General features: G+C 39.7%; 2 protein-coding genes and 1 pseudogene across 2 annotated transcripts; all 3 read left to right on the top strand.

Moving 5' to 3' along the window:
* Nucleotides 1–1,262: 1,262 nt before the first annotated feature.
* On the top strand, nt 1,263–10,116 carry LOC126404705 (uncharacterized; annotated as a pseudogene).
* A 2,250-nt stretch (nt 10,117–12,366) lies between these two features.
* On the top strand, nt 12,367–14,635 carry LOC126404524 (GTPase IMAP family member 7-like). The gene is made up of 3 exons (XM_050067798.1): nt 12,367–12,484; nt 13,265–13,806; nt 13,849–14,635. Exons 1-3 carry the CDS (start codon nt 12,478–12,480, stop codon nt 14,353–14,355), a joined length of 1,056 nt encoding a protein of 351 aa, XP_049923755.1. The 5' UTR covers nt 12,367–12,477; the 3' UTR covers nt 14,356–14,635.
* Nucleotides 14,636–19,100: 4,465 nt separating this feature from the next.
* Nucleotides 19,101–22,853, top strand: LOC126404526 (GTPase IMAP family member 7-like). The gene is made up of 2 exons (XM_050067800.1): nt 19,101–19,182; nt 21,182–22,853. Exons 1-2 carry the CDS (start codon nt 19,176–19,178, stop codon nt 22,171–22,173), a joined length of 999 nt encoding a protein of 332 aa, XP_049923757.1. The 5' UTR covers nt 19,101–19,175; the 3' UTR covers nt 22,174–22,853.
* The last annotated feature ends 2,173 nt before the right edge of the window (nt 22,854–25,026 follow it).

Genomic DNA, 25,026 nt, shown 5'->3' with positions numbered 1-25,026 from the left:
GTCTTCACTCATGGAGACCAGCTCCTTGAAGGAGAGACAATAAAGAATTTTGTCGACCAGAATCAGTTTGTGACCAATCTAGTGAAGAAGTGCGGAGGCCGCTGCCACGTCATTGATAATAAATACTGGAACAACCAACAGGATGAATACAGGAACAACCAGTTCCAGGTGAAGGAGCTGCTTAAGTCAATAGACAAGACATTTGAAGCAAACGAAGGAGGCTGCTACACCAATGAGATGCTACAAGCAGTGGAGGACAAAATACAACAAGAGGAGGCGCGCATCAGAAAGTCACCAGGAAACATGTCAGATGAAGAGATCAGGAAACAGGCTAAGGGCAATGTATTTACAAAGCTTTTGACCCAACTGGTAGATTGTGCAAAAGGTGCATTGATAAGTGCACTCACAGGTACACGTAATGCAGTGGGAGGGATGATAAGACTTATTAAAGGGAATGATGCAGCTGAGGGAGCAGACACAACACAAATAACAGCAGAGACAGCAGAAGAGGCTGTTGAGAATTAAACCTGTTCTTTCTGACTCTTAAAGAAGGAGAAGAGAACTTATCATGAGGAAATGAATGTAGATTACATAAAACATCTTGTTCTAAACAATCTTTAACCACTGAGCTGATTGTGTTTATTCATATGAAATATGTAAGAGCTTGTATGTCTTGTCTGAGCTTCAAACTGCAGTTGTTTTCTCCTGTTTCACCAGCTAACCACAGAGTGTCTGTTAGAAGTGTTGCACAGTGCACATTCTGTAAAGTGAAGCCACAACGATAAAACATGTTTAACAGCATTTATGGTAACGTGTACTCTGCTGACTGTGATTCTGTCTGACCATAAAACATGGCTAACTGTTTCCTGTTGCAAAAGCTAACCAGAAAATATAACTTAATGTATGTACAGCATCAGGCCTTCTCATGCTCCTGTGAAAAAAGTTGTGTTTTTGTGGATTACAATGTATCACCAAGAAAAATATGAACAATAAATGAAATGAAACCTATGAAAAAATGTTACTGAGCAAATGAATGTTTTACTTTGTATCAGTTTCTGAATATTGTATTTGGATAATTCAAAGACTTTGACAACAGAGGAAACATGTTTATCAACCATTACTGTAAAGACTGAAACTACTTGCAAATGCAGCTGATGGAAAGAATTTCAATATGTTTTTCTGTGTTTCCAGATCAGTCAAATTATAATTACATAACACATGATGGAGTATTTGAGTTCAGTAGTGATTATACCGTGTAGTGAAACAAAATGGATGCATGGGAAAACACCTACAGTCACTCTGTAGCAGTCAGGAAGTGAAAGCGGTGGCCAAACTCAGAGAAGATCCAGGAAACATATTCACACTCAGGCAGTCACTCTGACTATTGTCGCTTCACAGCCACTTCACTTTTGACAACATGGCCGGTAAGTTAATTTCTTTTAGTTATTTCTGTCAGGACTGAGCATTGGTTAATTTCTTTTAGTTATTTCTGTCAGGACTGAGCATTGTCCATGAAGCTGCAGAATGCAGAAAGTCACATAATAGATGTTTTGTTTTTTACTGGTGCTACACTTTGATGGCTGCCATAGTTCCTCCTCTTTAGTTCTCACATAATGTGAAAAGTGATGCACTCTTTTTTAAAGCTAGTGATGTCTGAGCTGATTCTAAGTGTTGGTGTGGGGCTAATCTGATCAGATTTCAATTGATTGGTTTTGGCTAAAATCAAACCGATATAACTCCTTTGCTGTCTTTACTGAACTCTACTTAGTTTTGTCTACATTGCCCTGCTGGTGTAGCAGCGCTGCTCTCTTTACTGACAGCCAGGCTCTACACTGTGAACATTTAGCTTCATATGAGAGTGAAAATTAAAGTGTGAGAATGTGAAAAATTATTAGATTGCATTTGAAAATTTTGTAGTATAAAGCTGTTTTATTCAGTTTGTCAAAAACTGTTGTAAAGCAAAAGCTTTACAAAATGATCCTCAGCTTGATTTACCAAAGTAGATTGTTTTATACTGTTGAACAGTGGCTGGTTCTGTTAGAAAAGATTAGACACATTAGATGTTCTTGATCATTAATAGGCTCTTTGGCCTCTTTTTATTGATTGTAACTATTCTTCATCTTCTTATTACGTCTTCAGTACTAACTTGTACTGCTCTTTGACCAATGAGGATTTTTATGTAACTGAGTTCATGTGTACCCTCTTACTTATCTTAACAACCAAAAGACAAATGTACAGGTTTCCAATTAGTGAAGCCTTAGCTTAGCTTAGCTCATCATGATCCACAACAAAAAACGATCCCCCCGAACTACTCGATAACAGTTTACTTCACTACACACAAAAATGGTACAGAAACAATAGTCCAGTTCCAAAATCCAAAATTATCCAAAGAGGAGAGAGATGATAAAGAAAAAGGAAAAAGAGATAAAAGAGGTCAAAAAAACTGTGTGGCTCCTCTCTCCTCTTGTCTGACTGCAATGAACTCTCCCATAGCCAAAAACTCCCCCTACAGGCCAGAGTGCAATATGGGCAATTAAAGGTGCGCAGCAACAATAATGGTACCCTAATCTTAAAGGTAACATATGTAAATATACATAAGATTTATTGCATTTAAAATTATCTACATATATTTTAAGTTCATGAAATCATATTATTAGCTTACTGCCTTACTGTGAATATGGACTGCATCTACATAGGCCTGCAAATTCTAAAAGGGTTATTGTTTTACATATGAAATTAAATTATTGCACATTAATTAGTAGCTAGGTAGCCAAAACATCAATAACCTCCATTTAGGCTCCTACAGTGTTATTGATGGACTTTGTTCTCTTTCTGTGTCAGACAGGAGAATTGCCATCTTGGGAAAAACTGGAGCTGGGAAAAGCAGCCTGGCTAACACCATATTTGGAGAGGAACTGTTCAAGACCTCCCACGCTAACACCATATTTGGAGAGGAACTGTTCAAGACCTCCCACAGTCTCAACTCTGAAACAAGAAAATGTCAAGCAGAAACCAGATCTGTCAATGGGAGAAACATCACTTTGATCGACACTCCTGGTTTCTTCGACACAGACGTGGATGAAGACAAGCTGAAGCCTGAGATAGTGAGGTGTATCACAGAGTGCGCTCCTGGGCCTCATGCTTTTCTCATTGTGCTCACGTGGGGAAGATACACAAAGCAGGAGCAGGATGTCATCAACAAAATAAATGAATACTTGTCTGAAGAAGCTTTCAAATACACAACAGTTCTCTTTACTCATGGTGACCAGCTCCCTGAAGGACAGACAGTTGAGAATTTGGTTCACCGGAACAAGCCTGTGAGTGATCTGGTGAAGAAGTGCGGAGGCCGCTGCCACGTGATTGATAATAGATACTGGAAGAACAACCAACAGGATGAATACAGGAACAACCAGTTCCAGGTGAAGGAGCTACTTACGTCAATAGAAAAGACAGCTGAAGCAAACAAAGGAGGCTACTACACCAATGAGATGCTACAAGCAGTGGAGGAAAAAATACGACAAGAGGAGAAGCGCATCAGAAAATCAGCAGGAAACATGTCAGAGAGAGAGATCAGGAAGCAGGCTAAGGGCAGAGTATTTAAGATGCTTTTGATTATACTTGTTGCAGCAGCAGCAGTTGTATTGGTGGCAGCATTTACAGGGGGGGCTGCTGGAGGTCCTGCAGTTGCTGCAGTGGCAGTGGCTTAGAGATAAGGTGTTGCAGGATATGATGCAGCTGAAGGAGCAGACACACCACAAGAAGCAGCCAAGACAGCAGAAGCGGCTGTTGAGAGTAAAACCAGTTCTGTCTGACTCTTAAGGAAGTGGAGGAGAATTTATCATGAGGAAATCATATCTCCCTGTAGATCAAATGAAACATCTTGTTCTATATGATTTTTAACCACTGAGCTGATTGTGTTTATTCACATGTAATATGTAATAGCTTGTACTTCTGGTCTGAGCTTTAAACTGCAGTTGCTTTTCTCTGTTTCACAAGTGCCAGTTTTAAGTGTTGTCCAGTGCACGCTCTATGAACTAATCACAAGCAAAAAGAATAAAACATTCGTAAAAACATGTACTCTGCTGACTGTTATTCTGTCTGACCATAAGACATAGCTAACTGTTTCCTGTTGCAAAAGCTAACCAGAAAATATTACTTTATGTGTGCATCGGGACAAATGCAAAATTTCATAGCAGAGGAAGCCAAACATGTTTATCAAAGATTGCTGTAAAGGCTGAGACAAGACTAGCCGTCTAGAATAGAATAATCTTTATTGTCATTGCACAAAACAATGAAATTTTGTTGGAGCAGCAGGCTTATAAATATAAAGTGTGGGAGGGGGGTAGAGTTCAGGAGTGTCACAGCTCTATGGTAGAAGCTGTTTTTAAGTCTTGTTGTACAGGCCCTCAGTGCTCTGTAGCGCCTTCCTGGGGCAGGGGGGGTGAAGAAGCCGTGTCCAGGGTATGTGCTGTCTCTGATGATGCCCTTAACCCTCCGGATGCAGCGGGTCTGGTAGATGTCCTCTAGTCTGGGGAGCTGGGTGCCAATGATCCTCTCTGCGGACTTAATAATGCGCTGGAGAGCTTTCCTGTTCTCAGCGGTGCAACCAGAGTACCAACACTGTACATTAAGTTACAAGATGCAGACATTTTCATAATAGCTTTGTTCATTTTAAATCGTCATTTCCAGCATGCAGTCGCTACATTTAGATGAGGTACTAATAACATATTTACCAATTCCCACTAGTACTTAACTGTAGGTACAGTGGAAGATAAGACTTTGGGGAACAAGGGAGTAATTACCATTTTAGAGGAAAGGAGAAATAAATTATTTTTGCAAATACTGGCTAAATCTGTGGTGTAGTGGAAGCTGATGAGGAGGGTGTACTACTAAGTAGATGGGTAGGTTCCAAGGTGGAAGTGGGTATACTCTCCTATATATTCCCATGGCTTTTTGGCTACCAGAGCTAAAATGTACAGAGGCGATGCCTCGCTACAGCAGTCGCAGGATCGACTCCAGCTTGCAACCATCTCTGCATGTCGTCAACCCCCCACCCCGCTCTCCCCCTCACCCCGCCTCACTCTGTCCTGTACATTAAAAGCAAAAAGTCTGAAAAAATAATCTTAAAAAGAATACACACAATCACACAAAAACAAAACAACACATTAACACAAAATAACATCTAACCAAACAACAAAATCCATGCCGATGGCACACCTGTAGACTTTTATCAGACTTTTTATAAATCTGTTAAAACTCTGTTGCTTAAAGCCTTCAGTTATTCATATGGGGAAAGAAAACTCACAGACACTCAACAGGAAGTTTTGATATCACTGTAGTTAAACAAGATTCATGTGGAAGGTATAAGGACCTACCTGTAGTAATATAACAAATTATATTACAGTGTAAATGTGTTAGCCAAATGTCTTGCAAATAGATTGAAAAGGTATTATCAAATATAATTCATCCAAATCCACAAGGTAGTCACATCAGTGATAACATCAGCCATATATATATTTCATTCTTTTAGCTGATTTTAAGAAAAGCATTTGATAAAGTTTGCTTGGGTTTCATTTATACAGTTTTAGAATATTTTAATTTTGGAGACTTAATTATTAGTTTGTTGACAGTAATGTATTTCAGCGTAAAATAACTTGAAATGTAAAATATTAAGCAATGGATTTTTTTCAGACAAAAACAAACAAAACAATAAAAAAAAAACCAATTAGCATCTTTTCAGACAAAAACAAACAAAACAATAAAAAAAAAACCAATTAGCATCATAGAGGACTAAAATGCACAACTATTTATTACAGCAATATGTATTTAAGGTCAAAACATTAGAATGAATAATACAATAGGTCTGAAAATAGATGGTTAAAATCAATTTTTACTGTATGTGGATGATTTAAATTTTTCAAATTCAACCAAATGTTGCTTATCTTACTGGTTGAAGAACTACATACCTTTTCATTTATTTCCAGACCACCTCCCAACTATGATAATTGTACTGTGCTACAAAGTTGACAAACATTTGGGGAAATCTAGGCAGGGGGTCACTCTGTGTACACAACATATTCCACTTTTTTTTTCCATTTTCACTTCTGCTACTGGTAAATTTTTATTTCTGGTGATATTTCAAAAATGATTTCCTGATTTATAGCTTTTGTATATGTATACTTTTTTGCAGTATTGATAATTTCAGAAATTATTCTGTTTGGCTGAATTAAGTTTAAGGTGGCACAGGTCCTTTGTTTGGTCTGTGGATATTATTTTCATGATGGATATTAAGCTGGATAGAAACACCTGCAAATGCAGTTGAAGGAGAGAAAGTTTTTCTGTGTTTTCACAATCAGTCAAATTATCATTAAACCCAAAACATGTGATGGAATATTTCTGTTCAATGGTGGATATACAGCTGGATATGGATGTATGCAGTGTGACATGCATTATGCCGAGTAGCAAAACAAAATGGAGGTGTGTGGTGATTATACTGTGTAGCAAAACAAAATGGATGCATGTAAAAACACCTAGAGTCACTTGTTTTTTACACGCTGTGCAGTCAGGAAGTGAGAGTCGCGGCCAAACTCAGAGAGAATACAGGAAACCTATTCACACTCAGGCAGTCTTGTCACTCTGACTACTTGTCGCCTCACTGTAACGTCATTTTTGACAACATGGCCGGTGAGTTACTTTCTTTCACATATTTCTGTCAGGACTGAACACTGCACATTAAGTTACAAGATGCAGACTTTTAAATATGAGTTGTAAATAGTGTTGTTTAAAAAAAAATGACAGTGTACTGGTGCTACATTTAAATGGCTGCCATAGAATCACTTCTTTTTGTTTTCTGTTTTCTTCTTCTTCACATAATATAAAAAGTGACACTCTTACTTAAAGCTAGTGAAGTCTGAGCTGATCCTAAGTTGTGGAATGGGGCCAATGTGGTTAGATTATATTGGATCGGATATGGCTAAAGAAAAAAAAGCCGATCAAACTCTTCTGCTGTCTTTACTGAACCATGCTGTGTTTTATCTACCTCGGCCTGCTGGTGCAGCAGCGCTGCTCTCTTTAGAGACAGCCGGGCTCTACTCTGTGAACATTTTGCCTCATATGAGCGTCCATTATTGTCAAAAATCACCTGATTGCATTTACAGATCCCGTAGTCTCAAGCTATTCTCTCAGTGTGTCAGTTATTTACTCAACATCAAGGTAAACATAAGGAACAGATCAGACTAAGTATCAGATATTAAAGGACTCAAATTGAGACTGGGGCAAAAAAAGTCTTGATCATTACAAATAAAAGCTGTTTACCAATTGATCCTCAGCTTTAGTTACCAGAATCAATGATCATATACAACACTCAACACACAACACTGATGACAGGCTGTTACCCATGAATCTGTTTGCAATTATGTTAGCAAGCTAAAGCTTAATCACTGTGCAGCACCTGTCCATGACAAAGAGGTGAACTAGTTGGCTAAAAGTAAGTACTATTGAAACATATTGGCCCTTTATTTGTAATATTATTATTGCAAGTGTACGGACATTCTAGTGAGCCATAATAGAACATTTTATGACTGTGACATACTGTTCACCTCAGAAACAAACATGATGTATACATATATGAATCTGTCAATCATTGTTATTTTAACAGCTAAAGTACAACACGCATTATAAATGGTATGTTTAACCGTGGCACTTAAGGCTGTCCTACATGTTGTTGTCGGCCAAGTTTAATATGACACTCAGTTTGATCAAATCTATGTAGTAAGGGGCCCTGCTCCTTGTGTCTGTCAGCTAAGAGGTCCTTGGCCTGAAAAACGTTAAAGATCCCTGTCATATATTATTGGACAGTAATGTTAGCATAGATTAGATGGAGCACACGTGATGGTCTGCATCATGGTAGTGCTTGTTGGCGTTCTTAAGGGCCATTTCATAGTCGACGCAAAGGCATGCAGACGTTAACTTATTGGGACGCATCAAGACGCATTTGCTGCCATGATGCGTGCTTGCGTCTCAAAATTTGTTGTCCATTTTTTTGATACGCAACGCAGCGACGTGTGTAATACCATGCGTTGCCAGCGGGGGTGATAATGCAAGCGATGTACTTGAAATTAACCCCTTTTTGTTATTCACAAAAAAAGCAGGTATGAAATATGGCGGGCGAGGAGGAAAAACTTTGCGAACTTGTATGGCACACCCCCATTTGACATTTCTAGTGCCCTGCACTTGAATAAAATGGCAGTACCAGTGAGCTACAGCAGTACTAACTAGCTAGAATGTACCGGTGACTCTGCTATCCCCTATTGCGTGAGCAATGTATTGCATTTCAAGTTCGCTTGCGTCGCTTGTGTTCAATGTGTTGACTATGAAAGGACGTGCATTGCTCGCGTTGCGTGCATCGACTATGAAATGGCCCTAATTTTTTGAAACCATTCTTCATGCTCATTATGACATTCAGCAATGACGAACTGATCATTGAAGAATGAGGATTTTTATTGTAACTGAGTTCATGTGTATCTTCTTATTTAAGAAAACAACCAAAGACAACTGTGCAGTGTTACTGATGGACATTGTTCTCTTTCTGTGTCAGACAGGAGAATAGTCATCTTTGGAAAAACTGGAGCTGGGAAAAGCAGCCTGGCTAACACCATATTTGGAGAGGAACTGTTCAATACCTCCCACACTCTCAACTCTGGAACAAGAGAATGTCAAGCAGAAACCAGAGAAAACTCCTGGTTTTTTCCACACAGATAAATCTGAGGAGGAGCTGAAGCGTGAGATAGTGAGGTGTATCACAGAGTGCACTCCTGGGCCTCATGCTTTTCTCATTGTGCTTCAAGTAGAGAGATTCACAGAGTATGAGCAGGCTGTCATCAAAAAAATACACCAATACTTTTCTGAAGAAGCTTTCAAATATGCATCAGTCATCTTCACTCATGGTGACCTGCTGGAGGAAGGACAGACAATTGAGGAATCTGTCAGTCAGAATAAGTCATTGAGTGATCTGGTGAAGACGTGCGGAGGCCGCTGCCACGTCATTGATAATAAATACTGGAAGAACAACCAACAGGATGAATACAGGAACAACCAGTTCCAGGTGGAGGTGCTGCTTAAGTCAGTAGACAAGACAATTGAAGCAAACAAAGGCGGCTGCTACACCAATGAGATGCTCCAAGCAGTGGAGGACAAAATACGACAAGAGGTGCTTGTCACCTCCCGCTCTCTCTCTCACCCCCCTTCACTCTGTCCTATATATTAAAGGCAAAAAAGTCAAAAAAAAAAGAAGAAAGTCCCCAGGACACATGTCAGAGGGAGAGATCAGAGAGCAGGCTAAGAGCAGAGTATCTGATGGGCTTTTGACCACATTTGCAGGTTTGGCATCAGATGAATTGTTAGAATCATTTTCAGGGGAAGGTAATGCAGTTGCTACAGTTCTGACAGTTATTTTAGGTGTCTTTACTGTTATGAGAGGTTGCAGGATATGATGCAGCTGAGGGAGCAGACACATCACAAATAACAGCAGAAGAGGCTGTCGAGAATGAAACCTGTTCTGTCTGACTCTAAGAGAATTTATCATGAGGAAATCATATCTTCCTGTAAACTGAATACAAATCTTGATTGTGTTTATTCACATGTAATATATAACAGTTTGTACTTTTTGTCTAAGCTTCACGCTTCAGTTGCTTTGCCCTGTTTCACAAGTGCCACAACTCATTTTTAATTTAATTACTGATCTTGTAGTATCTCAAAGTTTCTAACATTCCAGTGTTTGTATTTTTAATTTAAAAGACACCAAGGTCAAAAGTCAAGGTCACTGTAACCTCATCTGTCTCATGCTTGCGAATGTGATATTCCAAGAATGCCTAAAAGGAATTTCTTTGAATTTGGCAAAAACATCCACATGGACTCAGTGATGAACTGATTAGAATTTAGTGGTCAGGGCGTCTGTGGTTTAGTGGTAGAGCAGGCGCCCCATGTATAAGGCTGTTGCCGCAGCGGCCCGGGTTCGAATCCAGCCTGTGGCCCTTTGCTGCATGTCATCCCCCCCCTCTCTCTCCCCCTTTCACGCTTACCTGTGCTGTCCAATAAAGGCAAAATGGCCAAAAAATATATTTAAAGGTCGATGTGACCTTGCGTCGGCCTCATTCTCATGAACGCAACACCTCCCGAACGCCTTAATTGAATTTCTTTGAACTTGGCAAAAATATCCACTTAGACTGAGGATTTTCGTGGTTGAAGGTCAAAGGTCAAAGTCAGTGAGACCTCACAAAACACATTTTGGTTAAAACTCAAGAATTCCTACACTAACTATATGACACAAATGTCTAATAGGATAAAATGATGAATTGAAGACACTGTATATACAAAAGGTCAAAGGTCAGCTTCACTGTGACATCATAATGTTCTGCATAAAACAGTGTGTTGCCCGGGGGAAGATGTTTGTGAAGCACCGGTGTTTTCACAAATGTGGATGTGATCCAAACTGCATTGTAAATATTTGATTTGCACCTTATTTTTATTGTATATGAAATTTTTTCACTCTTTCTTACTTTGTATTGTAACTGCTGCACAGCAAGTTGCAATTTTATCTTAACCACAGACTTTGTGTTTGATGTGTTCTTAAGTGCATATACTATAAACCAGTGGTACTCAGCTCATGGCCCATGGGCCACATTTGGCCCATGACAGGGTGCCAGGTGGTCGACCAACCACTTACTAGTTCACAATGGAAAAAAAACTGATTCAAAATGGATTTTTTTGTACTTTGAATCTAAATTAGCTGCCAGAGTGCAAAAAAGCATCAAAATAGAGCTTGTTTTCTGAGGTCAGGGCTACGTCCCCAATGTCCTCAAGTCCTAAAAAACACCCCCACGTACAGCAAACGTCAGGGGGTTGAAAACAGGCAACTCATTTGTTATATTTACTGATAAATATTTTAATGTTTCTTTGTTAAATGGTTGTCATTTTGCAAAAGTTGCCCCTGAGCACGGCAAGTTGAGTATCCCTGCTGTAAAGTGAAGCTACAAACCACAAATATAAAATTGTTTTAACATATTTTATGTCTGAGATCTTTTAAAAATGTTGTAATCAAATCAATGTACTCATTGTTCACTGTTCTCTGTTGCAAAAGCTAACCAGCAAATATCATTTAATCTATGTACAACATCATTTTGTTAGAATAGCTGTGATTGTTAGTGGATTAAAATGTATGACCAAAATAAATATGAACAATCAATAAACTCAAACTTGTGAAAAAAATTGATTTGATTTGCTTGGTAAAGTAACCCACACACTCTCACACAGCTCACTAGATGTCCCTCGATCACAAAATATCTCCTGGTGTCCAAGAGCCAAAGACTTCTGTTTAATCTTAATCAGTGCAAATCATCTGTTAATCTGTACACTCATATTCTGTATTAATTATTATCTTTACTTCATCCTTCAGTCTCTCCTGATTGAAATACAACTGTGAAAGGAGGCTTTTGGCATCTGCGCTTGACAAATCCCTGACTGAATACTTGACAAAGCAGGAGTATTTGACGATTTAGGAATGGGAACGTTTTGACGAGTCACATGTTTGGTTGTTGTTACACACAGACAATTGTGTTAATCATCTAGCCAATAAAATCTGAGCAGAGTATGCCATGTCATCTATATCTGAGGAAGATCTGCTGGGAGTTTTGTCACATGCTCTAAAGCATTTATGAAGAGAAACAGCCAGAAAACACCAAGCTGTGTCACACTGCAGTGTAGTCCAGTAACCTCTAGATAGCAGCACATAACAGTATTAGTTGAAGAAGAGATTTTGGCCACTGACAAGTTTAAGTTCAATGTTCTGTCTCCTTCACCAACTGATGAGCAAAGCACCGTGGTGGAAGATACATTAACTCAAGTACTGTACCTAAATACAATTCTGACAAACTTGTACTGGACTTTTGTACAATTTTGATTTTATCTTCCTTTATACCTGCTTACTAATCTACCCAGTAGTATAAAAAAGTATCACGATCAATCACCCTCAACTCTGAAATAAAAATAATATCAAGCAGAAACCAAATTTGTTAATGGAAGAAGCATTAATTTGATCAACACTCCCGCTTTCTTCAATGCAGATAGATCTAAGGAGGAGCTGCAGCAGAGTAGTTTGCTTGCTTTACAGCTTGTTATATCGGTATCAGAGTGCGCTCCTGGGCCTCACGTTTTTCTTGCCAACAGTTGCAACATGCCTTTGCTGTTCCCTCTATCACTTTAAATACAATTAGAATGAAATGGGTGGCAAAAATTAAAGGTGTGTCGCAGAAAACAGGAAACATACAGAAAAGAGGAATGTGGTAGCGCTACTGCCAAGTGTGTAGCAGGGTTGTCAAGGTATAAGAAACCAAACTGGTAGATTCGGCAAACACTTTCACACACACTCTAACCGTCTTAACTCTGTGATATATCGTCGTGAGTTACTTCACTTGTGACAACATGGACGGTAAGTTATTGTCTTTCAGTTTTTTTCTGTCAGGACTGAACACTGCACACTGAAATTTAGATAAAAGATATTATGTATGAAATCATTTTTACAGTGCACAAGTGCTACACATAGATGACTGTCTTCTTCCTTCTCTTTCCATATTGTTGAAGAGTTGTTACTGTTAGAAGAGATAAACTACGTATGATGTTCTTGCTTATTAATCTGCTCGTTGGCCTCTTTTTATGTACTGATACCATTCTTCATTTCCTTATTATGCTAATGAAGCTAATGCTGTTGTCCCTGACCTCATATGAATAGAGGAAAAAAGTCTGCTAGCCACTAGGCTAATTTATACAATGTAAAATGCCATAGGCTTGTGCTAAAAACAATAGCTTGTAGTTGTATTTGTGGGGAAAATGTTTCTGCGAGTTATAGTGAAGCTGATTTGTGTACTTGTGTTTGAAATTGTCTCTATTAAGTCATGTTTAATGTGTGTTTTGAATCAATTAAACAAGTAAAAATCCCCCTTAAAAAAGTCAAAATATAAACCAAAAATGTTGCACTGCTCTTAATCTGTCAAGCTGCACTTTTGAAAAGTGTTTTGGCCAAGCATAAATCTGGCTCCAGAAGAGATTAGAATTGTTTGTGGTTATCAATCGGCTTGTTGGCCTCTTTTTATGTATTGACGCCATTCCTTCAATTCCTTAGGTGCTAACTGCTTTCTGACCAGGTCTTAAACATGAAAACAATCTAAAGTATAAATGTACACTGTGACTGATGGACATTATTATCTTTCAGTGTCAGACAGGAGAATTGTCATCTTGGGAAAAACTGGAGTCGGGAAAAGCAGCCTGGCTAACACCATATTTGGAGAGACACCGTTCAAGGTCGACCACAGTCTCAGCTCTGGAACGCAAGAATGTCAAGCACAAACCAGTTTGGTCAATGGAAGAAACATCACTTTGATCGACACTCCTGGTTTCTTTGACACAAATAGACCCGAGGAGGAGCTGAAGCCTGAGATAGTGAGGTGCATCACAGAGTGCGCTCCTGGGCCTCATGCTTTTCTCATTGTGCTTACATGGGGTAGTTTCACAGAGCAGGAGCAGGCTGTCATCAACAAAATAAAAGAATACTTTTCTGAAGAAGTCTTCAAATATACAACAATCATCTTCACTCACGGTGACCAGCTCCCTGAAGGAAAGAAAATTAATGATTTGCTTCACGGCAATAAGTCTGTGAGTGATCTGGTGAAGAAGTGCGGAGACCGCTGCCACGTCATTGATAATAAATACTGGAAGAACAACCAACAGGATGAATACAGGAACAACCACTTCCAGGTGAAGGAGCTACTGAAGACAATAGACAATGTACACTTCCAGGTGAAGGAGCTACTGAAGACAATAGACAATGTAACTGGGGCAAACAAAGGAGGCTGCTACACCAATGAGATGCTACAAGCAGTGGAGGAAAAAATACAACAAGAGGAGGAGAGCATTAGACAGTCACCAGGAAACATGTCAAAGGAAGAGGTCAGGAAGCAGGCTAAGGGCACTGTATTTAACAGGCTTTCGATCAAACTGGCAGGTTTTGGAACAGGTGCATTGTTAGGAGCTTTATGGGGTTTGACGTTAGGAAATGTAACCAAAATGGCAGCAGCTTTAGGGTTAGCAGCAGGAGGAAAACGAGAGAAGGCATTAACCACACTTGCACTGGCAACTGCTGCTGTAGTGGGAGCAGTGACAGGAGGGTTAAAAGGATATGAGGCAGCTGAGGGAGCAGGCACACCCTGGGAAGCAGCTAAAAGGGCAGCAGGTGTCATAAAGGATGAAGGTTTGGGGGAAAGCCAATCACAGCCAGCTTTGAAACAGAGTCAGAATCTGAAGTGAATGAAAATGAGCTGTGACTCTACAAGACGAGGGACAGTTTAAAAAGTCAACTATTGAGTTGATTATGTTTATTCATATGTAATAAGTAAGAGGTTGTTCTTAGCTGACCTTAACCACTGAGTGTCTGTTTGATGTGTTGTTAAGTGCTTTAATTGTAAACTGTAGCCACAAACCACAAATATAAATTGTTTTAACATCTTTTACACATTAGATCTTTCAAAATGTCAAACCAGTGTACACTGTTGGCTGCATTTCTGTCTTTAGTTGATATATCGATGATTGTTCCCAGTTGAGAAAGCAAACCAGAAAATATCACTTAATTCAAGCATGTACGATATCATGTTGTCAGACAGGTCTTCTGATGCTTCTGCAAAAATAGCTGTGTTTCTTTGTGGGTTGCACTGTATCACCAAGGCAAATATGAACAAGCAATAAAGTGAAATTTATGGAAAAATGTGATTTGAGTGATTAAAGTTTTTACTTGGTAAGGTAAAGCTGCCTCATCTCCACCATACACACACACACACACACACACACACACACTTGGTAAACTAGAATAAAAGCAGAGTGAGAGCACAGGAGGAAAGACACACCCCTCACTTATTCCTCTTTTGACAACACGGACGGTGAGTTAAAGTTATGTCTTTCAGTTATTTATTTGTTAACACTTATCGCTACACTGCTGTACACTACTCTTTTACATATGACTTTCTGGAAAGTCATATTTTGGCTAAATTATCCTTCAAATGATTAACTGTTGTTATCCCATGTCATCAATGTCTGAGGACGCTCCACAATAGCAGTGGGCCCCCCGGCAGGACAACGCACCATGCCACACCACAGAACTGTTTAGGAAAGTCCGGGGAACGTGGCATCAGTTTTAGCCGAGCCAGTGGCTTTAATATTTTGACTGACCGGTGTAAATTGGTGTATGTGCTCTTGTTATGTCTGGTATGTCACATGTTTGGTGTACGTATGTGTCCTTTTCTAGTTGGCCATGATTGGTTGTTGTTGCATTTATCTTCTGTTCACTTTTGCAAAAGACATCTTGATCTAAATGATTTGATTAAATTAAAGTTTATATATACACTGATCAGCCAAAACATTAAAACCACTGGCAGGTGAAGTGAATAACATTGATCATCTTGTTACAATGCAGTGTTCTGCTGGGAAACCTTTGGCTCCTGACATTCATGTGGATACCACTTGACACGCAGCATCCACCCCTGTGGCAACATTGCCTCACTGCAAAAACTGGTCAGGAGTGACCAAAAGAATGTGACAGAGAGCTCAACACATCAACCTGGCCTCCAAATTCCCCAGATCCCAATCTGACTGAGTATTCGTGGGGCGTGCCTGTACCCCAGACGTACCCCAATCTACAGTGGGGTCTTCTTGGATTGGACTTGGCTCTGACATGTCAAGGCATGGACACGGGACCTCTGGCGGGGGCTTTGGAGTCTGGTACTTGGGCGTTGGCGGTGGATCGTTTGAGATCTGTCGGTTGTGAGGTGGGGTTCTGGCACGTCCCACATATGCTTGATCAGATTGAGATCTGGGGAATTGGAGGCCCGGTTGATGCCTTGCACTCTTTGTCATGTTCCTCGGGCAATTTCTGAGGGAGTTGGTCCGCAGCGGTGTTTGGATGAGTGAAGTGCTTCAAGTGGCATCCACATGAATGCCAGGACCAAACGCTTCCCAGTAGAGCATGGCATTGTGATGAGATGGTCAGTATTGTTCATGTCATCTGTCGGTGGTTTTAATGTTTTGGCAGCACAAGAACAGGCACTTAGTAAGAGATCAATAGAAGCAGGGGTCTACCACGCCAGACAGGACCCCAGGTGCAGGCTGTGCAAAGATGTTCCTGAGACAGTTCAGCACATAACAGCAGGCAGGAAGAGCGTACACGGAACACCATAACCAAGTGGCTGGCATAGTGTACAGGAACATCTGCACTGAGTATGGGCTGAAAGTCCCAAGGTCAGAATGACAGACACCTCCTAATGTGGTTGAGAATGACCGAGCCGAGATCCTGTGGGACTTCCAGATCTAGACTGACAAACTGGTGAAACCAACTGGACATCGTGTTGATCGACAAACAACAGAGGAAGGCATTAGTGATAGATGTAGCAATCCTGAGCGACAGCAGCATCAGACAGAAGGAACAGAAGAAGCTTGAAAAATACATGTACAGCTGTTTGAGGAATAAACACCAAACACTAAAACTACCCACTAAAACTGTCTACAGTTTGAACACTAGGGGGCACCAGCATCAAACTGTTTAGTACATCCTTGAGTTAGACATGCACAGCTCATACTTCACTTCTAGACTGAGGGACTCTTCAACTCCTTCAAGTTGAACAGACAAAATTCTACTTCCTGTATACATACCCTGCACAGGCGCCAGCTCAAACAGGTTCCTCACACATTCCTCAGTCTTTATATAACTTCAGTGTGAGATAGAGCTGGGACAATATCAGAGGCCTACACAGTTGATCCCTTCACAGTTATCATGGCCCAAAGAATTCATGATAGCAATATTATCGCGATAATGATAGAACATATTTTGTAAATGAAATACACTAAAAATATGAGTGCAGGGAGGTGGAGAGGGAGACAAAGCTGGGACGAAAAGAAACTGGATTATTTACAGGACACTATCATATGTGTACTATTAACACAAAATCAATATTTCATTTTTAAATATCACAGTTATCAGTAGTTATATATAACAACACCCCTAGTTTGTGGTAAATATGTCGTTCAGGGATAAACAACTTAGCGCGAATGAAATGAGCAGCTCTGATGTTGCAGTTCTCACCATTTCATATTAGTTTTGTTTGTCCTGCAGAAAATTATTCATGATTCAGAGGACCATTTTCTCTTATATCCCATCGTTTCCCACCTTTCAGCTTCTATGCGTGCAGTGCTGTTTACCTTCATGGCGTTCAGTGCTGCAGTACACGGGGCCTCGCTGCGCTACAGAGGCATGGCTGGCCGGTGCATCTTCTGCTGGCCATTTAGCTTCATCTGCACCCTGCTGGTCCTGCTCTCAACTTCCTGCTTACCTCGCTGACCTGGCCTACACTGCCAGACTGGTGTTTGTCAGTGCCTGAGAGGACAAGAGATGAAGGAAGGAGACACACTGAGTGACAGAGAACAGAAATATAGATGCTTGAGTGGCTTAGCAGAAAAATGTATCTGAACTTCTGACAAAAACAATTAACGACTCTTCCCTATTGGTGTTTCATTGTAAAATACTGACATAACAAAAACCATAAAATCCAAACAAGTCAACACACTGGAACAACAGCCGCATGGATGTATCACTGAATGAGTCTACCAGGCACAGGTCCGGGTGGCCCTGCAAAATGTTACTCAAATTAACATGTACTGATGATGAAGGGACACAAAATGGCCTCAAAATGACACAAGACAACCCAAAAAAAAGACACAAAATAAACTCAAAGTTACACAGAATGACTACAAAGAGACGCAAAGCTAGAACAAGGAGACAAAACCACCACAAAGTGTTTGTATTTTACTCCTATGTAGGAGAAGTGTTTGGGCCTTTTGCATGGGCATGCCCAGGGGCCTTTTGTCTTATAATACACCCATGAGCACAAGAGATTTATTTCTTTAAGAGAGAAGAAATGTATTACTACATCTGAGACACACCAGCTCTCTGGCTGCTGATGGGAAAGCCTCTTATGCAATCAAAGGGCACTCTCATCACAACCTAACAAGGTGTTCAGTAGCCTGTGGGTCTTATTTTTATTTATTTATTCATTTTTGCCACTAAGGCTTTGAAAAAAAATACTTAAGCTGTCATTTTGTCCTTATAACAAAGTTTAGTATCAAAATGTGTGAGAGCAAATAAATGTTTTTGTAAAACTGATTAACATTGAATTTTAAAGCATGTGTTGGGGAGTAGTGTGTGCTGTGATTGTTGTTCCTGTTGTCACTTTGCAAAGAAATCAAACAAGCAATAAATGAGTAGTTATATTTTTTAACACAGAACTGATATCTAAATTATCAAATGATATGTTCACTTCAAGTACAGGTAAAAAAAACCTGTTGTTGTTAATGTGAATGTTATCAGGAAAATGTTATTAAGTGGGAGCTTTGCTTGGTTTGGGAAAGAGAGGTGGATTTATTTGACTTTTACTTAAATGAAAAGAATAGCAGCAGCAGCTGGTTTGTTATTAGGAACAGTCAGGTATGTCTGCTGCAGCCCCTGAGTGAGCTGAGCGCAAAGGCACATGACATCACATTTGTCCATTGAAGCCCTGCCCACAGTTTTGTACACAGGAACCCGTCAATCATAGCAACAAGCTGCTGGAGACAATATGTTTAAAGTACTCTTTCTTTGTAGACAACATGTATTTCACCAGGTAAACCTGAAGTCACTCCACATGTGCTCCTAAAGTTCCCTTCTCATCAGCTCGACCGCCCCTCAGGTCTGAGCAGGTGGGCTACTTTTAATAAGTTCCTCTTGACTTACAGCTGAACTGCTTATTGTTTGACAGAGTGGAATACTTGTTTATATTCACTGTTTGAATTTACAGTTTCTGTTGTAAAGTTAACAAGACCAAGAAAACTGGAAGTCAGGTCTTTGTACCATTTGAAGAGAGAGAATCACATCATGGTGTGGGAGGACGCCAGAATTGTTTGTGACGTCTCTGAGGAATGTGGTAGAGCTACTGCTGAAAGCGTCAAGGTGTGACAGGGTTGTCAAGGTACAAAAAAAACCCAACACACACTCTGGCAGCATTCACACTGACTAATTGTCGCTCCAGAGTTACTTTGCTTTTGACAACATGGCCGGTAAGTTATTTTCTTTCAGTTTTTTCCTGTCAGAACTGAACACTGCACACCGAAATTTAAATATTAGCTATTTTGTTTTTACTTCTTTTTACAGTGCACAGGTGCTTCACTTAGATGGCTGTCTACTTCCTTGTCTTTTTCATATTGTCGAACAGTCACTGGTACTGTTAAAAATGATTTATGCTTGGGCACACAACACTTTTGATGAATGTCGACAGAAATGAGAGAATTTCAACAGAAAAAAAGAGTCGTGCGAAACTCTCCTTTCATGTCATGTACCTGGAGAATTTTAAGTCACGAACGAACATATTTTGTCGTGCAATGTGATTGGTAGGTTTCTATTGTCTTCAGGGAGATAGTAATTTTTAATCCACACTGACTCTGATCTGCATTCAGCGTCTCTGTCTGTCCATAGATGCAGGTTTCTGTCAGAAGCAGCTCCTTTACAGCTGAGAGGACAGAGGCTGGCCATTTATCATCTCTAGGCTGACCAAACTGCCCTCACCAGGCTGACTGACAGCAGACATTCACTGAATCAGAATATTTTTCATGTCAGCGCCATGGGAAGAAATTGACAGTGTTTATATTTATTGATTCAGCGATTTTATTTCCCCACCCACTGCAGTGAGTGAGGGGGATCTGCTGCTCACAGAAACACTGAGGGCTGATCAATGTAGATACTGTTAATAAGTTAAAAACACATATTTGTGGGTAAAAAGCTGTTTTAGGCTTTATTAATAAACATGACAGAAATAGGGTTGTAGCATAAAAAAAAACTCAGGGTGTCTGTGGTTACTGTGGAGACGACTAATGCAGGATTTAGAACTCTGCATCGGATCAACAACATACCTACGACATATACTGTACCATACGCTGTAGTCTGACATGCACGTCCCCAGAAATTTAACTACACGTTGCAGCGACGCAGACCTGTCTATTTTTGTAAGCTGAAACCATTTCCCTCAGTGAAAATGAAGCTTTTATTTGTTTTAATTTCACAGATAAGAAACAATAAATTGTAAAGACAATAAAGCCACCACAAAAATAGCATTTTAAGTCTTGTGTGTGATTTATCCTGGCTTCATACAACCAGAGGAAATCTCCGCTTAGTGCTTGGCTAATTTATACAATGTAAAATGCCATAGGCTTGTGCTAATAACGTTAGCATATTGTATTTGTTTGGAAAACATGTTTAGTATAAGACAGTTGTTTTGTCGGTGAACCCTGTGAGCTGTAATGGAGCTGAATTTTGTAACGTTTCCTTTGTTAAATGTTGCTGTTGTCCCTGGCTTCATATGAGTGGAGGATAAAAGTCTGCTAGCCACTAGGCTAATTTATACAATGTAAAATGCCATAGACTTGTGCTAAAACATTAGCATGTTGTATTTGTGGGGAAAATGTGTCCAGATAAAGACTGTTCTGTCTGTAAACGCTACAAGTTATAGTGAAGCTGATTTGTGTACTTGTGCTTGAAATTGTCTCTATTAAGCCATGTTCAATGTGTGTTTTGAGTCAACTAAACTTCACAGCACTTTACAGAAACCCCAATGCCCACTAGTGTTTTGGAGGTGTAACTGCAGAGTAACACAGACACACCACCACACAAGTATAAATGCTCACAACGGCATAGGCTACAGCGTAGGGTCTGTCACACAAGTATAAATCCTCCTTAAAACAGTCAAAGCATAAACTAAAAGTGTGGCACTGTTATTAAAATAGGTCTATCTGTCAAGTGGCCCTTTTGAAAAGTGTTTCGCCCAAGCATAACTCAGGCTCTAGAAGAGATTAGAATTGTTTGTGGTTAATCTGCTTGTTGGCCTCTTTTTATGTATTGACACCATTCTTCACTTTCCTTATTATGCTAATTAAGCTATAAATGCTAACTGCTTTCTCACCAGTGATGACTTTATTACAATTTAGTTCATGTCTATTCTCTTATACATGAAAACAACCCAAAGACAATAGTTCAGTATTACTGATGGACATTATTCTCTTTCAGTGTCAGACAGGAGAATTGTCATCTTGGGAAAAACAGGAGTTGGGAAAAGCAGCCTGGCTAACACCATATTTGGAGAGAAACTGTTCAATGTTGACCACAGTCTCAACTCCGGAACAAGAGAATGTCGAGCAGAAACCAGATCGGTCAATGGAAGACGCATCACTGTGATCGACACTCCTGGTTTCTTCGACACAAATAGACCTGAGGAGGAGCTGAAGCGTGAGATAGTGAGGTGTATCACAGAGTGCGCTCCTGGGCCTCATGCTTTTCTCATTGTGCTTGGAGTAGAGAGATACACAGAGCATGAGCAGGCTGTCATCAACAAAATACACCAATACTTCTCTGAGGAAGCTTTGAAATATGCAACAATCGTCTTCACTCATGGTGACCAGCTTGATGAAGAACAGACAATTGAAGATTTTGTCTGCAAGAATCAGTTTGTGACCGATCTGGTGAAGAAGTGCGGAGGTCGCTGTCACGTCATTGATAATAAATACTGGCAGAACAGTCAACAGGATGAATACAGGAACAACCACTTCCAGGTGAAGGAGCTACTGAAGACAATAGACAATGTAACTGGGGAAAACAAAGGAGGCTACTACACCAATGAGATGCTACAAGCAGTGGAGGAACTAATACAACAAAAGAAGGAGCACATTAGAAAGTCACCACAAAAACTCTCAGAGAAAGAGATCAGAGAGCAGGCTAATGGTAGAGTGTCAGAGAAGATTTTAATCAAACTGGCAGGTGCTGCAACAGGAGCACTGTTAGGTGCTTTATTTGGTTTTAATATCACAGCAGCTGTAGGAGCAGCAGTAACTGAAGCTGCGGTGGTAAAAGCTGCCAGGACAGGAGGTTTTGCAGGATATCACGCAGCTGAGGCAGCAGACACAGCAATGGAAGCAGCCAAGATGGCAGCAGTGTCTGTCTTAAAAAGAGCACATGATGGTTTGGACAGACTATCACAGCCAAAGTTAAAGCAGAGCAAATAACCTCCAAAATGAGCCGTGGCTCTAAAGTGGTGACAAAACAGTACAGAATAGAACGGTTCTATTGGCATCATCCACCACTTTTAACAGCAGAGACATAAAATAGATAATGTGATGTGTATGAAACTGAACTGAAGTGAACTCGACTGCTGGGTGGAAAAGAGGCATTACAGAAAGGGGAGATAATGTTTTGATTTATCGCAAAAGAGTCATGCCTCCCTGTAGATTGCATGAAAATCTTTATAAACTATCGTCAACCACTGAGTTGGTTATGTTGATATGTTGATATGTAATAATTAATAGGTTGTACTTTTTGTCTGAGCTTCAAACTTATTCCTGTTTTATGGGCTAACAACGAAATAGTTGTTTGATGTGTTGTCCAGTGCATGTAGCCTGCAAAAAAATACATATATATATCATTTGTATCCTTTACTAGATAAGATTTTATTACTATTATCATCATTTTATCAATCCAGTGTACCCTGTAAGCTGTATTTCTGACTTCCCTTAAAACAACACTGTTTGTTGTTGCATAAGCTAAATAGAAAATATCATTTACTGTGTGTACAGCATCATTTTTGGGGAGATCTTAATATATAACCAAGGTAAATGTGAAGAATTAAATAACTGAAACATGTGAATTTCTTGTACTTGAGTAAATAAAGTTTAATTTGATCAAGTAATCAGTTTCTGAATGGTGCATTCTGATAGCAGAAGAATCCAAAAATGTTTATCCTGGCTGGCTGTCTGGCTGGCTGGATAGATGGATAGATGGATAGATGGATAGATGGATAGATAGATAGTCATTGAAACACGGCCAGACGACAACGTAAGCTAAAAAGGTGAAAAGTGGAGGACTTTGTCCCAGGAGGCTGGTGTTTGCTTCCTGTATGAATGTAAAGTCAAACCATGATGTTTTTTTCTCAACCTAACCACGTATATGTGTTGGCTAAACGTAACAACATGCTTTTGTTGTCAAAGGAAGAAAATGTCAATCTTTGTGCCAACATACCTTAATTATTAAAAAGACTGTGTGCATCAGACACAATGCACGTAACCAGCTCATGTTGGAATGGCATCCCAGAGCCTTAACAACAGACGCACCCAGGCTACCTTGCACGTCATATGCAGGCGTTGAAAGTCCACGACCAAGTGGCAAAATGTGACAAGGTCGGAATGACAATGTGTTGTGCTTTATTGAACAGGGGGGGAAAATCACCACTTTGTTTGATCTGTTGTAATCTTAACAAATGAAAAAATTGCCATCAGTTAACGTTTAATCAACTACTTCGATGTGCGGACGACTGTAGTACAGTCCCTATGGGTTTTCGTCAAGAGTATTTCTACACTTAGTGTAGAAGGTGACATTTCCAACTAAAGATGGGATGCCCATTTATTTGGTGAAACTTCTGAGATCGCCACAATTCAAGGAAATGCATTGAGGTCAAGGTAAAACTGACCAAGAAAAAATAAGCAATTGATTGAAATTTGCAAATGAACATCCAGTGGTGTCACTGTAGCAAATTCAGTAGCATAATTTTATTATATTTTGTTTACCAACTGTGATAATTATTTAATTGGTGCAATCCTGAATAAATGTACATTTTTTAAAAAAAAATATGTTTTTGTTATAAATGCTGCTGTAATGCAGGAAAGGAAACCTGTGTTTGTTTTGTAAAATAGTGAACACATATTAAAAAACACACAAGAACTCATCGAGGAAACGTGTAAAATGTCATACAATATAAATGTTATCAAAAAAGATGAGGAAAAAGAAAACAAAATTAAATCAAATATGGTGNGCTGCTGTAATGCAGGAAAGGAAACCTGTGTTTGTTTTGTAAAATAGTGAACACATTAAAAAACACACAAGAACTCATCGACAGAGGGACAGAGGGATGTCGTATGCTGTAAAGCCCTGTGAGGCAAATTGTGATTTGTGATATTGGGCTTTATAAATAAAATTGATTGATTGATTGATTGATCGAGGAAACGTGTAAAATGTCATACAATATAAATGTTATCAAAATAGATGAGGAAAAAGAAAACAAAATTAAATCAAATATGGTGATGTGAACCCTCTCACTGCCTCAGTTGCCAAACAAAGATGAAAACAGGCATTGTAAAAGCCTGACATTATTCTCCGTTTGCAGTGTAAAAACTAAAATAATAATAATAATAATAGTACAAACCCCTCGTGATCACTGAAATATGACAGTAACACTACTGAATCTATATTAAATTGTGTTGTTTTCACACACACATGGTGCCTGTTCCTGGGTAGTTTGTTTGACAACTGCACATACTGCATGTTGTTTCAAAAACGTCATCATTAGTGAATTCTCCTGTGACAGCAATTGCGTCACATATTGGATCTAGCCAATCAAATAACTTGCTGAAATGTTCTTCAAACAAAAACATGGCTCAGGATGATGGTCTGTAAATCACTGTTATTACTGTGTTTTAAGTCACGCACTTGCAGACTAAACTTCAGTGACATCTGCTGTTGTAAGAATGCTGTATGTCAAGTCTCTGCACTATACATGCCAATGGGCTTGCAAAGCAACCAATGTAGTGTTGCTGCCGCTCTATGATGAACTTCGAGCACAACTATCAAATGTATTGCTACTGATGTTTACAGGCCCAATGAGTGAGCAGCAGCCATTTTCTTTAACAGGAAAACAGTTAAGCTGCAAATGTTGTGTATATGGTCGAATCTGCAGCGTGTCATGTCATATTTTGCGTGCAGTTCGTGTTCTGTCCTACCTGGCATGCACTGAATTGCTTTTGAATGTCATGGGTGGCTTTGTCTTCAAAGACTCAGTCATTCTGCTAAACTTGTTACACGGGTTCATG

This window comes from Epinephelus moara, chromosome 17, assembly GCF_006386435.1.
Source record: "Epinephelus moara isolate mb chromosome 17, YSFRI_EMoa_1.0, whole genome shotgun sequence".
Taxonomy (NCBI): Eukaryota; Metazoa; Chordata; class Actinopteri; order Perciformes; family Serranidae; genus Epinephelus; species Epinephelus moara.
Note: the sequence above shows the minus strand (reverse complement) of the source record. Positions and strands in the feature narration are given on the sequence as shown.